At 45.3% G+C, this 16,014-nt stretch overlaps 1 protein-coding gene across 4 annotated transcripts in view; it reads right to left on the bottom strand.

The window, feature by feature from the left end:
- Positions 1-1,479: 1,479 nt before the first annotated feature.
- LOC121917575 (homeobox protein meis3-B-like) overlaps positions 1,480-16,014 on the bottom strand; it is an 86,155-nt gene continuing 71,620 nt past the window's right edge. For all 4 annotated transcript variants that reach the window (XM_042443646.1, XM_042443645.1, XM_042443647.1 and 1 more), the window contains 7 exons: positions 15,661-15,772; positions 7,709-7,854; positions 4,985-5,061; positions 3,946-4,004; positions 3,287-3,373; positions 2,886-2,961; positions 1,480-2,409 (listed from right to left, as the gene is read on the bottom strand). In XM_042443646.1, coding sequence (XP_042299580.1) covers positions 2,912-2,961; positions 3,287-3,373; positions 3,946-4,004; positions 4,985-5,061; positions 7,709-7,854; positions 15,661-15,772 — 531 coding nt within the window. In that variant the 3' untranslated portion in view covers positions 1,480-2,409; positions 2,886-2,911. The remainder of the gene's footprint in view (positions 2,410-2,885; positions 2,962-3,286; positions 3,374-3,945; positions 4,005-4,984; positions 5,062-7,708; positions 7,855-15,660; positions 15,773-16,014) is intronic.

Below are 16,014 nucleotides of genomic sequence, written 5' to 3'. Positions count from 1 at the left end.
ACCCCTTGGCATGTTCCTGGCAGAGGGGAGGTTTTGGACAGAACGCATGGGGTAAGTGAATAGCCCCTTGTGCCCTGCGCAAAATAACACATAATGTGTATCCGGCTTGGCCATGAAACTCCCTGGGTGACCTTGAGCAAGTCACACTCTCTCAGCCTCAGAGGATGGCAATGGCAAGCCCCCTCTGAAGAAACATGTACAGAGGCCCTTGGTATCCACTGGGTTTTGGTTCTAGGACCCCAGGCCCACATGCATACCAAAATCCATGGGTGCTCAAGTCCCATTCAGTGCAGTGGCGTAATAAAATGATGTCCCTTATATCAAATGGCAAAGGTTTGAGTTAGGAATTTATATATTTTCAAAATATTTTCAATCTGTGGGTGATTGAATCCATGGATATGGAGGCCAACTGTAAATGTTCTGTGGACTCCAACTCTCTCAACTCCAGCCAACATGGATGATGCTAAGGAATTATGGGAGTGGTAGTCGAAAACTTCAGGTTGGCCAGATGTTTCCTATTCCTTCAGGAGAGGGAACAAAGCAGGACTCCTTGGTGGATAATCTCAAGCAGTTACAAGGCAAATGGGGGTCAAGATCAGACCCCAGGTATCCCGTGGCAAGTGCATTCGCTCCTCTGTAAAATGCTGCTGCAGGTTTTTGTGATGGTGCTAAAACCTGAGTAGCCTGTTTGACCAGAAATGGCAACAGAGTGACCAGATTGGGAAGCGTTTTTGAGATAAGGGCCTCTCTTACTTCCATCACTTTTGCAAATGGCAATATTGGTTTTATTACAAACCACCGCTTCATAATAAACCTGCCGTTTTTTCTTTGGGGACTACTGAGCAGCGTTTAGATTTAATGATGGGGCTGCATTTTTTATTGCATTGTTTCAGTGTTAAATGCTGATTAACCCCTGGCCAAGCCATCTTGATTACTGCAATAGAAAAACGTGGTGCTGGAAATATGTTGTTGTTGCCGTTGTTGTTTTTGAGGGGTGTGTGTGCTAGAAATAGTGCCTTCGTTACAACACAATCTGTTCTTAGAGGGTTAGGCATGTCCGCATGCATAGGTTTTGCCATGCGGATGTACTTTTGGGGGCGCTGCGCTAATATTCCCTTCCTCCCCCTGCAGCATCCCCTCCAAAAGCCCCTGAAGCCATCCTGTGCTTTGTAAAGAGCAGCCCAAGATATTTTACTACCTGTGGCAAACAAGAGGACTCCTTCTAATTCCAGATTGGTTAGCAGACTCTCTTATCTCAGTGGTCTGATGACTGCCCTGTTATACCTGAGCAAGAGGCTGGTGCAACAAACAAGGTGAGTATATTGGGCTGCCTCCATCATTTGTCACCTGAGGCCATTGCTTCACTATGCCTCAAGGTAGGGCCGGTTCTCATATTTGGCCTCTGAGCAAACAATCCCCACCTCTACCATACGACAAGAACAACAAAAAGACACCAGAAGGCAAAGTTGGTTCGTTTTGATTTTCTTTTTTCTCGAATTATTTCCATTTTTCTTTTTTTTTAAAAAAAACAAAGCACATTAAAAAAAACAAACCCAAAAAGGAACTCAAAAGGAAAATCAAAAGTACCATTTAATTTACTTCCCCTTTCTGAGCATCAACACCAATAATTAATTAATAATTAAAACCTCCGGAAGGAAGAAAGGAGGAGGAAGGGGAGGGAATATAACAAAAATGGAAAGGAAAATAAAAAAACCCAAACCCTGCTTTGAACATCGTCTTGCTTGGAAAAGAAGTCCGTGGAGGGAAAATGAGGCCCGGAGCTGAGCCAGGCCTCCTTGGCGGTGGCAGAGAGTGTACAAACGTGCGCATGGTCCGCGGGTGGTGGAGGGAAACGAAATACAGAACAGACCCCAACAAATCCAACATTAACCCCTCAGCCTTCCCACTGCCCATGTCTCTCTTTCAGGATGGCGGTGGCTGTCCATCTCTTTCTTCTTTCAGTGCTGGGGAGGGAGAGACTCCTTTCCATCTCAGGCCGGCTGGCTTATTGTGATCTGTCGACCGGTCCCCAAACCTTGGTTTATGAGACGCCACTCGGAGGGTCAGAACTCTTTGAGGTCTTGGCTGCGCGCTGTTGGATCGGCTTTTCATTTGGCAACAAAGGGTTGAAGAAAGAGCTGGGACAGGGATGATAACACGGGACACCCCATCCGTATTCAATCCGTCCGGGTGGGTTGTTGAGGGTTGCTTCCTCGGGTCGTGTGTGGCAGTGCGGACGGTGGGCGTGCATCGGGGGTTGGCGAGGAGGGAGAACAGTCTATGGCACGTTCTTGCAGACCGCGGGAGAAGTCAGCAGGAAGGGCATGCTGGACCCTGAGGTGCCACAGGTCTTGTGCCCCTAAACCTGGTGGGGTGTGTTGGCCAGCACCCCTAACCTTATCTGGCAACCTGAGAGAACCAAAAGAAAAGAGGACGGTGAGTGCCATTCAGACATTATTGCATCCATCAGGCTAGAATCCTGTGCATGACTTATGCTGGCATGAATACCATTGCATGAGCAGCTACGCTTCTTAGGACTTAGCACAGGGACAATATCAATGCAAGGACTTAGTACAAGGAGCCCTAGTGGCACAGTGGTTAAATGGCAGTATTGCAACGACAAGGTTGTGAGTTGGATCCCAGGGCTCCAAGGTTGACTCAGCCTTCTATCCTTTCATAGGCCAGTTAAATGAGTACCCAGCTTTTGGGGGGCAATTGGCTTATGCATTGTAAACTGCTTAGAGAGTGCTGAGTTCACTGATAAGTGATATAGAAATGTAAATGCCATTACTATTAAGTCAACCTGTGTTTGCTTGAGAAAGGCCCCAAGTGAAAGACACAACCACCACTACCAGCCAGTCACCTCCAACTCCCCAAATACTCACTTCCCCTCTGGTGCCAGCAGTGAGCTTTACATGTAGTGCCATTGCCCCTCCATGCCCATTGTCATTCCCATTGGTCCTGGAAGCAGAGAGGGGAAACAAGAGTTAAATCCCTTCCTACACTGTGGGTAGCCTGATTCCCAGTCTACATCATGCAAACAGAGAAAACAGCTTCTTCTCAGTGTGAACATTGTGGTACATCCCCTGAGCCCTATGCTACCTGATAAAACAGAAAGAAAGGCAAAATGGTTTCTTGTTAAGAGTTTGGAAAATTCCCTTTTGGAACAACAGCTCCCAGCATCCAGGAACTCATCCAGGTTCTATTCATAGGCCATTAGCTACCTTCCACATTCTCCCTCCCTCCCTCCGTCATGCCCTGCTCCCTTGTTGTGATCTCCATTCACCTGGGGGACGGATCGTCATGTGCTGTTGCCCATCCATGACATAGCCTCCCATCGGTTGCCCATCGGGACTGTACGGTGCACCCTGACCTGTTCAGAAGAGACAAAGAACAATCTAGCAAATGTCTCTCCCTATTTCCAAGCTGTCTGCAGACTCTAACAAAGAAATGAAAACAATAACCAACACTCTCTCGAAGTGGTGAGATGCCACCACAACCCCATATCCTTCACATGTCCCAATTTGACAGGAACAGTCCCAGTTAATCCTCTGTCACCCCACTTTTTCAGCTCCTTCTAAAGTGTCCCAGTTTTACTCTCCTTTCCCCTTGGTCCTCAGCTTACTTCAGTTGCTGCAAACTGAGTTCAAAGTGCAAAAGTGTTTTGCACTCCATTAACTCAGCAGAGGGGAGAGAGGAAGGGGGGCAGAAGCACATCGTGGAGCAAAAGGTGAGTTGTTTTATAATTGGTATTATGTGGATTCAGTGCAGAACTGGTCTGACGTCGTGAAGACAGTCTGCACTCCAATTGGAGATTTGGCCCTGCGTCATGCAGACAGATCTCTGTGAAACCACTTCATTTGGCCCATGTAAACATGTCCTTTGCCTTCCTCTCCCCCAACCACAAGAATCCTTTTTCTCCACCTGAAAATAAAAAAACCCTACCCGTCCGATTTGATTGATCGATCATAGGTTGAACTATGCGCCGCCGGGCATTAATAAACCTATAAAAGACAGCAGAAGAAACAGTGAGGCCAAAATGCTCTTAAAGTCTGGGTTTTTAGAAGCTCTTGTGATGCTCTTGAAGTCTTAGAAGGTAGTTTTACAAGGTCTTTAGCCTTCTCCGTCGGAGAGCTCTAGTGGCGGAACAAACTACAAATCCCAGGATTCCATAGCATTGAGCCATGGCAATTAAAGCAGTGTCCATTTGCTTTATTTCTGCAGCGTGGCAGCAGCCTAGCTTACGAACCTATAGCTGCAATATGGAAAACCGGCTGACATTATTTTAAAAACACACACCGCGATTAACAAGGGTTAAAGACATGTCTAAAACATTATTGCAAAATAAAAGATAAAGACATAGGACACCACACAGGCTGCTTCTACATCATTTTAATCTCAAAGGCCTGCCTGAATAGAAAGGTATTCATCTGATGAGAGGAAGAGAGCAGCGAGGGGGACAACCCGCTGTGCATGTGCAACGGTTGACACAATTTTAAATTGCTTTAACTGGTTTTAAATTGTCTGCTTTTAATTAATAAATGATTGGAAAGGTTTCTAGATTTTCTCGCTCATGCGCTGTGTGCCTTCAAGTTGTTCCCAGCTTGTGGCAACCCTATCAGACGGTTTTCTTGGCAAGGTTTGTTCCGAGGTGGATTGCCTTTGCCTTCCTCGGAGGATGAGAAAATGTGAGTTTCCAGGGCAAAGTGAGGATTCGAACCTTGGTCTCCAGAGTCATAGTCCGACACTCAAACCACTATGTAACTCTGGCTCGTTTTACATTGTTTTTTATCTTTAAAAGTTGCACATCACAACTTGTGATGCAAAATCTCAGACATTATTTAATGGGAAACAAACCAATGAACCCAGGTCTTGTGTGCTCTGATAAAAGTCCCCAGAATGGGACACAACTAAGTGGACTGCAAGACTTGGGGAAAGAATTTAAGGTGAAAGCATCCAAACGCCAGCCTTTTGAGATCCTTACCAGTTATTCACTTGCAAGATCGTCAGTCCCGTATCCTGAGCTAATTGTTTCTTTTGTTCTTCTGAGGGATAAGGGTGCTGTAAGAAGAGAAAAGGAAGAATTAAAACATGCAAAAACCCAGCCTGACTTCACTTGGAGAGCATCCAGACTGATATTCCAAAATCCCAGATTGTCCACATCGGCGGCTGAGACCTTTGCTTTCTGATAGATCAATGCACACAAACTTTGTTGCATGCACAAAATGATTAAAGATATTGTGCCTAACATTACCTTCAGGCTATGTGTATAAGGTCCATACAAAACAGAAATGCATTTCATGTTTAGACACGAGTCCCACCTCCAAGATATCTCATTATGTATCGGGAAATATTTCAAAATGTGAAAAAGTCCGCAATCCCAAACAATTCTGGTCCCAAGCATTTCGGATATGGGAGACTCACATTTTGTACTGACTAAGGCTGACTCTGATTAGCTTCTACGATTTGGAAATTAAGGGGACGAGAAAGCCACAAGAAAAAGGAATTGGAGTAGAAAACAAAAGACTGGTGCAACCAGTTTGTATGATCAGTGGAATCAGGTCTTTTCTCAACATTTTGGCTAAGATCAAGTGTAATGCCATGCATGTCATGAATACAATATCCATCTTTCATTCCCATTGCCATCCCCAGCTCTCAAGCAGATATTCAATATATGAAAACAAAACAAGGGTAACAATATTGGACACATAGCAAAGTACAATAACATCCCAAATCCCCAAAACAGCGATATCTTTTTTGGGCCAACCAAAATGCACAAAATACATTTGCTTGCAATAAATGTATTTTGTGCATTTTGCTTGGCCAATTTCAATATACAAAGCCCTTGTCTCCTTCACTGGATGGGGACCTCTTGCTTCCAAGTCCCCTTCTTATCCCACTTCTCTGGCCTTTTAGCTGCCAGTTCAGATGATGGATGAGGTAGGTTTTTGGCCACAGGTCACCCAGCTGGACCTCTTTGGAAGCCCCTATTCTGACAGCTCAATGATGGATGAGGAAAGGTCTTGCTTAGCCTCCCAGGTCAGGAGGAACAGGGCAAGGACCCAGACTCAAAAGCGCCAAGGAAGCCATGAAAACAAAAGACCCCACTTGCCTTGAGCCCCAGAACCAGTTGGGACTTCTCTCAGAGATAACATTATGGAGATGGCTTCACCCTTCGACGAGGGACAGGCCAATTTCTCCAGAACGCCATGTGTCCCCCCTGGGTTTCCTCATACACACACCTTTTAAAAAGGGGTTGGACACAAATCAACACATCCATTTTGTATATGTGGAGGGTCTTACTCCTGAATGTAGTATTTTAGGCAGCTGTTGTCATATCTCTGGGCTTGGCTCTGAGTGCACACACCGTTTGCACTTTGAACTCACTTTTCAGCAATTGAAGTAAGCTTGAAGTCAAAGGGAGAAAGTGGGAGGAAGAAGGAGAAACTGGGACCTTTTAAAAGTGGATGAAAAGTGGGACGGCAGGGGATTAATCGGGATTGTCTCAGTCAATCTGGGACAGCTGGAAGGTGTGAAAAAACATATCCTGCCACCTTCAGCTCCTTGGAGGAAATCTAGTAGAGCCACTAAATAAATAAATCCTAGATCTCCCCTAAGAGGGCAGAGGAGGGTGTTATTGATCAGTTATTGGAGTCTCCATACTTCACTCCCCGTCTTTTGGCTGAGACAAGGCCTGGTTCTCCATAGCCACCCACCGCCCCATAGCCCTCCTCCCTCCCTGCCAATACGTTCAGGGTAATTGGCTAGAATTGATTACCCTTCACCAGCCTCTAATAGCTTTATAGCTCCTTCAATTAGCCACTAATTGGCCAGCGCTCATTAACTCGCCTTTGTTTAACTAACCAGGGAGAGGCCCGGCCTAATTGCCTGGCAGCAGGGCTAGCAGCGGGCAGAGAGAGCCAAGGCCCGGAAAGGAAGAACGCCTGGATGGCAGGCATAGAAAAATGCCCACCGTTTGGAAGCTCTCAGCTGCAGGAAGGTGAACAGGGGGATGGAGAGCCTCTTAACTCTATCATCAGGGAACGGAGTAGCAGCAAAGAGCCCTCACTGAGCAAGAAAGGAGCAATTTCTGTATCCATACCTTTCAACCTTTCATAAACACATACAGCGAAGCAACATCAGGATGTGCTCAAGAAGGAAACACTTGCTAATGAGAAAGAACACACAAGCTAGGAGATGCTGCAGCAGTTTGCTTTTGCCTGCGCCTACTGGGAAGGGTGAGATTTTGCCTTCTCCTTTCTCTTACTCCTACTGAGTTAAGTATAGCCTTCTTTCACCCTTCGAACTCAGTTGCACATCCTCCTTGTTGCTGTTAAAGGAACTGGGGAATTATTAGATGCATCTATGCTACTAATCTCAGTCTTTTTTGATATCAGCTGCAAACTGGTGGCATAAAACAGTGACACCTTTATCAGGCCAACTAAAATGCACAATATACATGTTGCAAGCTCTCGAAGCTTTTAAATTGGTCAGGTCATATATTTTTTTGCATGCAAAGCCGCAATCTTTAGATATAGGGAAGGGGCCTCAAGATTTAAATAATTACATAATTAATAACTCTGGGCAGGATGCATATGTCCATTATCCTTTGGTTTTCACAGCCGCAGCTGAGATGGAATGCTGCCTTTCTCTCTCTCTCTCTCTCTCTCTCTGACCATTTCCCTGCACCCATACTTTGGGTTCTTACCGACAAGTGTTGAAATAGCCATGCGCGCATAATGTTTGTGGCCACTTTGGGGAAGATGCCTCGCTTCTTGTTCCGTTTTTTATCTCGGTCTAAGTCATCGTCGTCTCCTGTGCTGGGGGAGGCCACGCTGTTGTCTAGACAGTCCCCTGTGAGGCAAGTGGGGAAGGAGAAAAAGAGAAACATGAGCCAGCAGTGTGATGCTGCAGCAAAGAAGGCAAGCGGTATCTTAGCCTGCATTAATCAAAACATAATTTCAAAAGACAAGGGAAGCAAAAGTTCTACTATATTTCGTACCAATCAACCTCATCTGGAATACAGTTCTGGGCATGTTATTTTAAAAGGATATAAAGTTGGAGAAGGTTCAGAGAAGGGCAGCAAGGATAAGTATGCAGAATAAAACATGAGGAAAGGTTGAGTGAGTTGAGCATGTTCAGCCAATGGGTGACGCGGTTGCACTCTTTAAATATCTATAAGGCTATCACAGAGAAGACGGTGCAAATTTGTCCTCTTCTGATCACATCTAAAGGTTTGAAGTTACAGAAGAGTAGATTTTGAATGAACCCTAGAAGGAACGTCTTGTGGGTAAGAGCTTTTGGCAATGGAACTGATTCTCTAGAAAGGTGGTGGGGTCTCTTTCTTTGGAAGTCTTCAATAAAAGACTGGACAGCTTCCTGTTGGGGATGCTCTAGCTAGAGTTTCTATATTGAGGAAGGCGTAGATTTGATGGCCTATGAGGACTCTTCCAACTCTATGATTCTATGTAAGAAAGAACCTTAAGGAGATAGAGCAGAAGGGAGAAGAAACAGAGCAACAGTTGGATCTGTGAAGCTTAGAATGCTTCTAGATGGAAGACTATACTGATTAGCAATTAGAAGGCACCGTTCATCTATCCTGTCTTTTGTGTAGTAAGGAAACAGACAGAAGACGCAGTGGAAAATAAATATAGGTGATGAGTGGAGGATGTCATCATTTCAAACTTGTGTTTAAAAAAACCAGGAGGCGAGATGTGGACAGCTCTACACCTTGCAGAGATCCTGGTTGTAAGGAAGATCTAGTATCATACCTTATGTGGCCACTGGAGGGAGACATGGGACCATGTACTGAACAACTTAACAGCCCCCTAGAGGTGACTGAAAGAATTTTATCACTGGTAGACTAAAACTAATCACAAAAGCATCATCTGCAACAATAATGAGTAACTACACTGTTGTTTTTATTCCCTTGGCTCACTTTACGTCACTCATACTCATAGATGGTTGAACAATCTATAGATCAAACCACTACAGTTCCTGAGCTTGAGAGAAAATTGTGCATACGCTAGTCCAGGATTTTATATCTAACAGCAGCTAGTCAGATGCCTACATGAAAGAAGGGCACCTAGTATGAATTCGAACCCAGGTCTCCAATGCTAGTCCTAGTCCAGCACTCAAACAACTCCCCTATGCTGGCTCCAGGGATAGGCCCCTACATGGCAAAAAGGAAGCAAAACCAACATGTTTCAGTAAGCTTCTGATTCCAAACTAACACCATGCGCTTGTGAAATGCACCAACCGCGTCAGGTCAGCCTTGCACGAATAAACAAAAGCATTTTGAATCTTCTAGAGACCTCTTGAAAGCGTCTTCTAAAATGCATCCTGAGATTTTTACTTCTCTTCCAACCACCTCCATTTTTCTTATGATTTCCATTTTGGAGGTGAAATTTACAGATCTTTTCCAACATGCCAGGGCAGCTGCTGAGACAGGTTAACCTGTTTTGCTCTTCCCACATGCTCAGAAAGGATTCTGGAGGCAGCTGTATACCTTGTAGGCTCAGCTAAAGGAGAATCCCATTCTTTCCCAGGTCAAGTTTTATTGCATTGTTTACTGCAGACATGGCTGCTGTAAGCCCACATTGAAAGCGTGCCTTTCTCTGACCCTCCATCACCATCCTCCCAATGCCAACGTTGCAAAGAAGAAAAAGCCCTTCCAGCAGCGAGACAGAAGACAAGAAAAGGCGGAGGCCGGCTTGGGCTGCTCCGATAAAAAGGCTTGCTTGGTTAACTGGAATATGCCTGTATGGTGGAGGACGCTACCCTGCTGGCAGCATTTTAAGTAAGCTTCATCCGCCAGTCCAGTCCGTTTCTCTACATGAGTTGCACACCCGCCAACATTTTACAGATGAAAAACGGGACCCATGTGGCCAAGCTGTGGTCAAGATTGCAAAAGATATTAAGGAAGAACAGACAAGCTACCAGAGGCTGCAGCCCTTTGCTTTTTGTCTGAGCCTCGGAAAAAAGCAAGATTGTACCCTCCAGTTTTACCTCTTGTTCCACTGAGTTAATGGAGTGCAAATGCCTTTGGATGCTAAACTCAGTTTGAAGCAACTGATGTGGGCTGAGGACAAAGGTGGAAAGTGGAAGGAGGAGAAACCAAGACAGAAAAAGTGGGATGGCAGAGGATTAATCAGGGTTTTAAAGTTGGAGGGTGTGGGATTGGAGCAGAGAACACCATCTTGTCCTCTCCTTCAAGCAGCAAAATGTCTCCATCAGGTCTACTTTACAGGACTGTTGTATGGATCACTGAAAAAGAGCATAATGTACCTTGCCAAAAGGTACATAATAAACACATAAGGGGCTATTACAGAAATGCATTCATGACATAGTTAAGCAAGTGCTGGACTGGGATTAGCAGGGAGCCTCAAGTTCAAATCCAAACCCAGACATGGTGATCCTTGTGTGCCCTTGAGCCAGTCATTTTCTCTGTTTCTAATCTACCTCACAGGGTTGTTGTGAAGCTCAAACAGGGAGATGAGAGTGCTGCTTTGAGCAACATGGAGATAAGACCGGTTTCAAATTAACCCATTTTAATGGTAAATAAAAATAATACAGGATCGTTTTGGTGGGTTTTTCGGGCTATGTGGCCATGTTCTAGAAGAGACTGCATTCTCTGAAGATGCCCATAGCCACAGATGCTGGCGAAATGTCAGTGATAAACTCTTCTAGAACATAGCCACATAGCCTGAAAAACCCACAAAAAACTATGGATGCCGGCCATGAAAGCCTTCGATTACACTAATATAGGATCGCTTCCACTCTCCACCTTCCTTTCCTTATGCATTCTTCTGCTGGCACAAAACCCATGAGTTTCTAACCCAGCTTCAAGGGGCTCTGCAATATAAATAAACTGGATCTCCAATCTCTCCTGAATGCTCAGTAAAATGAAAGGGGAAGGGGAGCCACAGATGTGGACCCCCAGCTATCCAGTCCCATCCCATCCCATCCCATCCCCTCTTCTTCCTCCCCGCATACATGAATCTTGCCTAAGAAACACAAAATCCCATCCCTTCTTCTCTTGCAAGCCCCCCCCCCCCGCCAATCCTACCCCAATGGAACAGCTGCTACGCTTTTATATCCTCCGGCTAAAAGGCAGCTTAAAAGCCCTGCCTGGAGGGGGACGTAAATTATGCATCAGAGAAAACGCAGCCATCGCCTGTGTCCCCACTTGATCAGGAGTCCCACCCTGCTTTTCTCTTCCTCCCCATGCAAATACATACATACATACATACATATATATCACGCACATATACACATCTCCACCTCCACTGTCTTTCGGTGCTAGAACTTGGGTATCTGTGTTGGTGAGGAGAGGGAACACAGTCACTCGCCAAAGCACCAAATGGGGAAGAAATCAATAACGTAAAACCAAGGAAAAACAGAAGGTCAGGTTGATCGTTCCAATGGCAGCGGCTATATCATTGCAGTGAGGTGTGAACAATGTCAGCAAACCCTCACCAATATCTGGCTGGCTGATCTGGGTAATTTTTATCCCAGTTACAAGGTCTGGGGGGACTCTATGGGCAAAGAATAGGTTGAGCAGAGATGTGACGCAAGACAGAACAGACTGAGTAGATGTTGGGAATAGGGCTCCATGGAGAGCCACGGTGCAGACAAGGCACGCTCTTCCTAAAACCAAGAACCCAGTCTCTGAACCAAGGAAACCAAGGCTTTTAGCAGCAAGGTGTTCAGGAAATAAAAGACATGCAATGGAACATGCAATGGAAATCAATGTGCATACTTCCAAAAACAAATACTATTTTGAGGTCATGTGTCATGCTGTCAGTGAAAGCGGCCACTCATTGGGACAAGGAAAGATCATATTCAGTGTTTTCCCTTTTCCATTTCCTGCTATACCCACACAGCAAAACCAGACTATTGGCCTCAAAAAGAAAACAAGAGAGTTCCTTGATTTAGCCACTTGGTTAAAACTGATTCAGGGATGGGGATATATATATATATATATATATATATATATATATATATATATATTCTGTCATCCATTAATGTTTAAAACTCAAATCACCTGTTAGTGAAAAGTTACAGTAAAAAGACCAATGGGCATCTCTCCCTCTCTCTCTCTCTATCTGGAACTTCAAAATAATGCACAAACAATACCTTTTTTTTCATAGGTGGCTGCGGGAGTGACACTTTACTTTCTGATGGTTCTATTAACACAAGCTGTGTTTCATGCACAAAATTGCGTAAACTATTGTGTACAAACGTACCTTCGGGCTATGTGCATATGGAACATAAATGAATTTTGTGTTTAGACATGCGCCACATCCCACCTCCATGATATCTCATTATATACATACATGCAAATACAGGTGTTTTAGAATCCAAAAAAATCCGAAATCCAGAACAATTCTGGGCCCGAACATTTGGGATAAGGAAGACTCCCCATTCTGCATTCTCCACTATCTCAGAAAACAGGGCACCTAGCTTTACCTGCCTTGTTGTCGTGTGCCTTCCAGTTGTTTCTGACATATGGTGAATCTATGGAGACTTGAGCCTACAAAAGCTCATGCTACCAACTTCTCTCTTTCAGCCAGTCTCAAAGGTGCTAGAAGATCCCTTTGTGGACTAATTTTCCAGACTAACCCACCTACGTCTATGAATTCTAAGAAACATTAAGACAGTGGTTGCTGTTAAATCCATCCAGGAATAATAACAGCTGCCTGCAATTTACTTGTGTGCAAGGGCATCACTTGGTGGCGCAAGGGGTGCAAACCACACTCGGTGACCACTCAGATAGGGGTGTCACCCAGTGCGCTGGTGGGAAGGGTTATCTGCTCTATTGACTAAGTGAGAAAACTTGTCTCCCCCTTTACTGCCCAGCCAGCAGCTCTGCAAGATCCGGCAAAGCTGTTGAAGTGTGTTTATGTGTGTGTGTTACAAAATGGCCCACACTGAGTGTCAAATATACCAGGCACACCACTCCCTGTGTGCACTTACTTGGGCATAAGCTACACTGAACACATGGAGGGCACTTCTAAGTGCACATTGTGCTTGTCAGTGCCATCCTATTTAAGGATGTTTGAATGATAATGGCTGTGTTTAAGGGGATTTCAATGACAATGGGTGGAAAAAGCAATCTGTCCTCCCCCTGCAAGTACCGGAAAGCAGACAAAATTAATAAGAACCTGCTCGACAATGTGGAGCACCCCTCCTCATCTTAAAACCAGTTCTGGGGGCCCTGCGCTTTCCTCACCATCACTGCCTTTGCCCCCATCGCGAGATGCAAACAAGGCACCCCTTACAGGAGGAAAAGCAATGACTTATCATTGGGCAAAGCGAATGACTTATTAAGCTCCTGATGGGCATATCCATGTGACCATGCACGCACACACAAAATGTTCTGTCCTATATTCCACTTTGCAAAAAGGCCTCTACCCCTCCGTCTCCTGTTCAGGCAGGCCCTGACCCCTTGACCCTCGAGGAACTTTGCCATTCAGCTCAGAGGGAGAAGAGAATGGAGAGGAGGGGAGGACAGACCCTTAGGCCTGGCTTTTTTCTTTGGCTGCCATAATTAATGGGCCCCCAGAGGTCACATACTCATGGCAAAGTGGAACTCGGTCCCAGCCTTTGTTGTTGTTGTTGTTATATTTATTTATATCCTTCCCTTTCCCCAAAACTGGGACTCGAAGCAGCTTCTAAGATCGCCATACCTTTTTGTTGCTCACTTGCTGCCATTGCACATTTTGCACATTTTTAGCTGAAAGATCACCTCTCCAGGAATCGCCAGGACCTCCAATGTAATTCTGTGGTCAATATCTGCCTGAAGTTGACCATAAGACCCATGCTGGAGGACCTACAAATGCCTAGAGAGGTGTTTTCTCTAGGAACATCTAAGTTCTCCAGCACAGCTCTATGGTCAGCTTCTGGCAGAGTTGCGCTGGAGGACTTAGAGATTCCTAGAGAGAACATATTGATCAAAACCACAGATAATCAAATCTTCAAAAGTCAAAACCACCAATGTGGAGGGTGAACTGTGTTTGATATCAAATTGATTTAACTGCTTGTCTGGAAAGGAACCTAGAGCTACCAAGCCAGAATCTGCCCAGCACTGTGTTGTTCCATAAGATATATCAGACTCCATTCAGGGTGAAGACCCTCTGCCTCTCCATTCTGCATTCCCCACTATCTCAAAAAACAGGGCACTTAGCCTTGTTGTTGTTGGGAGCCTTCCAGTTGCTTCCGACTTATGGTGACCCTATGGAGACTTGAACCTACGAAAGCTCATGCTCCTAGTTTCTTTCTTCCGGTGAGTCTCAAAGGTGCTCCAAGATCCCTTTGCAGAGTGATTTTCCAGACTAACACACCTATGTCTTTGAATTCTAAGAAACATTAAGACAGTTTTGGCTCCTTCAGGAGGGCTATGGAGGGCATCTCTCCTGGCCAGCATTGAGCTGCTGGGAGTCTAATTTTTTGGAGAAAGGTGGGATGTCAATAAAGTGTTTCATTCCTTGCTTGGTCATTTTGGCATACCCAAAGCAACAAATGCATCACTTCTGGTGCCTTCTTGCTTCTAAGGGTTCCTTCTTCTATAAGATCTCCCTACACTGTCCCTCCTCTAGACCAAAGACAGAAGCAATTCCAGATTTTCCAAGATAAATCAACATTTTCCCCTACTCCCCACTCTGTTCCCGCACTACTGGAGACTTAATTTCTGCAATGTCTGACAAGCCTAGGGAGATTCTATGGGGCATCTTGGAGCTCAGCAACAGTGACCCTCAACATGACCCCCAGCTTTCAGAGCCGCTAGCTCCCTACCCCTCCCTCCATCTTCCGCTGGCCTTTTCTCTTCCTTTCTTCCGTTGGATGCCCCCATTCTCAGGGTATTTACTCAACAGATGGCGAGTGCTGGAATGCAGAGGCCCTCCATGTCTGTGTGTGCAAACGTACACACACACTATAATTAGCATAACCCCAATCCCCAGCTTTTCGACAACACATGCACGCAGATGTTACGGGCGTCTACACACCCAGGCCGCGCATGCGCAGAGACCCCGAGCACCCAGATGGGGAGACATGAATTCATCTTTCCTTCTGGCTTTGGAGATGCAGAGGAAATGGGAGATGCAACCTTCAGAAGTCAAGGCCTCATTTGCTTGCAAACACATACTAGGGAGAGTATGGGAAATGGGGTGGTGCAGTTCTTTTTGAGATCTTCTGATCAGGAAAGCCCTAGAATTCTTGTGGTGCTATGGGAGAGGTCCACAGATACCATGGATTGCCAAAAAGACAATAAAATAGGTCCAAGAGCAAATCAAGCCTGAACAGGTTGTGAGCAGACCAATTGCTGTATCAAGCTTTGGTGACCCTGGCTCATCTTAAAGTCATGTCGGTTTGTGCACTTGCATGTAAGCCTTTGAACACGGAAGGTGGCATTAATAAGAGAAACATAAAGTTAGACAGGACCACAAAGACAATCTATTCCAACCTCCTGCCATGCATGAACATGCAACTAAATCACTTTGTTTAAAGCCCCCCAAAGAAGGAAAGTCCATCCATAATCATAGGAGCCATCAGCTACTACTACAGCATCTTTCTTTCTTTCATGCTACTCTATAAAGTGCTATGTCATGTTATAGCAGCCAACAAGTGCTCCTCTTCCAAAGCCACTCCACCACTTACCTTGTTCACTGGAGTTATCTCCGCTTTGCGACGCAATTCCACCACTGGAGGGTCCCGGCGTTCCCGAATGCGTAGATCCTGTTTCGTCATGGTCCCGGATCCAGGAATTGTTCTACATGCCAAGAGAGTCCAGACAAGAAGGCGACTAGATTAATTTATTTCTGACTCTGGAATAGTGGTAACCAGTGGCTTCCATGTCAGCGGGACAGTGACTCCATATCAGGTGCTAACTTAACATTTTCAAGAGGCTATCCAGGTTCCTAAAACTAATTTGGGGATAGGGTTTAACACCTTTTAAAAGTTTGCGCTAAAACCCAGGTTGCCCATTGGTTTGCCTGGGATGGGACTTCAGCT

The sequence above is a fragment of the Sceloporus undulatus genome, unplaced genomic scaffold (assembly GCF_019175285.1).
Source record: "Sceloporus undulatus isolate JIND9_A2432 ecotype Alabama unplaced genomic scaffold, SceUnd_v1.1 scaffold_24, whole genome shotgun sequence".
Lineage (NCBI taxonomy): Eukaryota > Metazoa > Chordata > Lepidosauria > Squamata > Phrynosomatidae > Sceloporus > Sceloporus undulatus.
The sequence above is the reverse complement of the archived record's forward strand: the minus strand, read 5'-3'. Positions and strand labels throughout refer to the sequence as shown.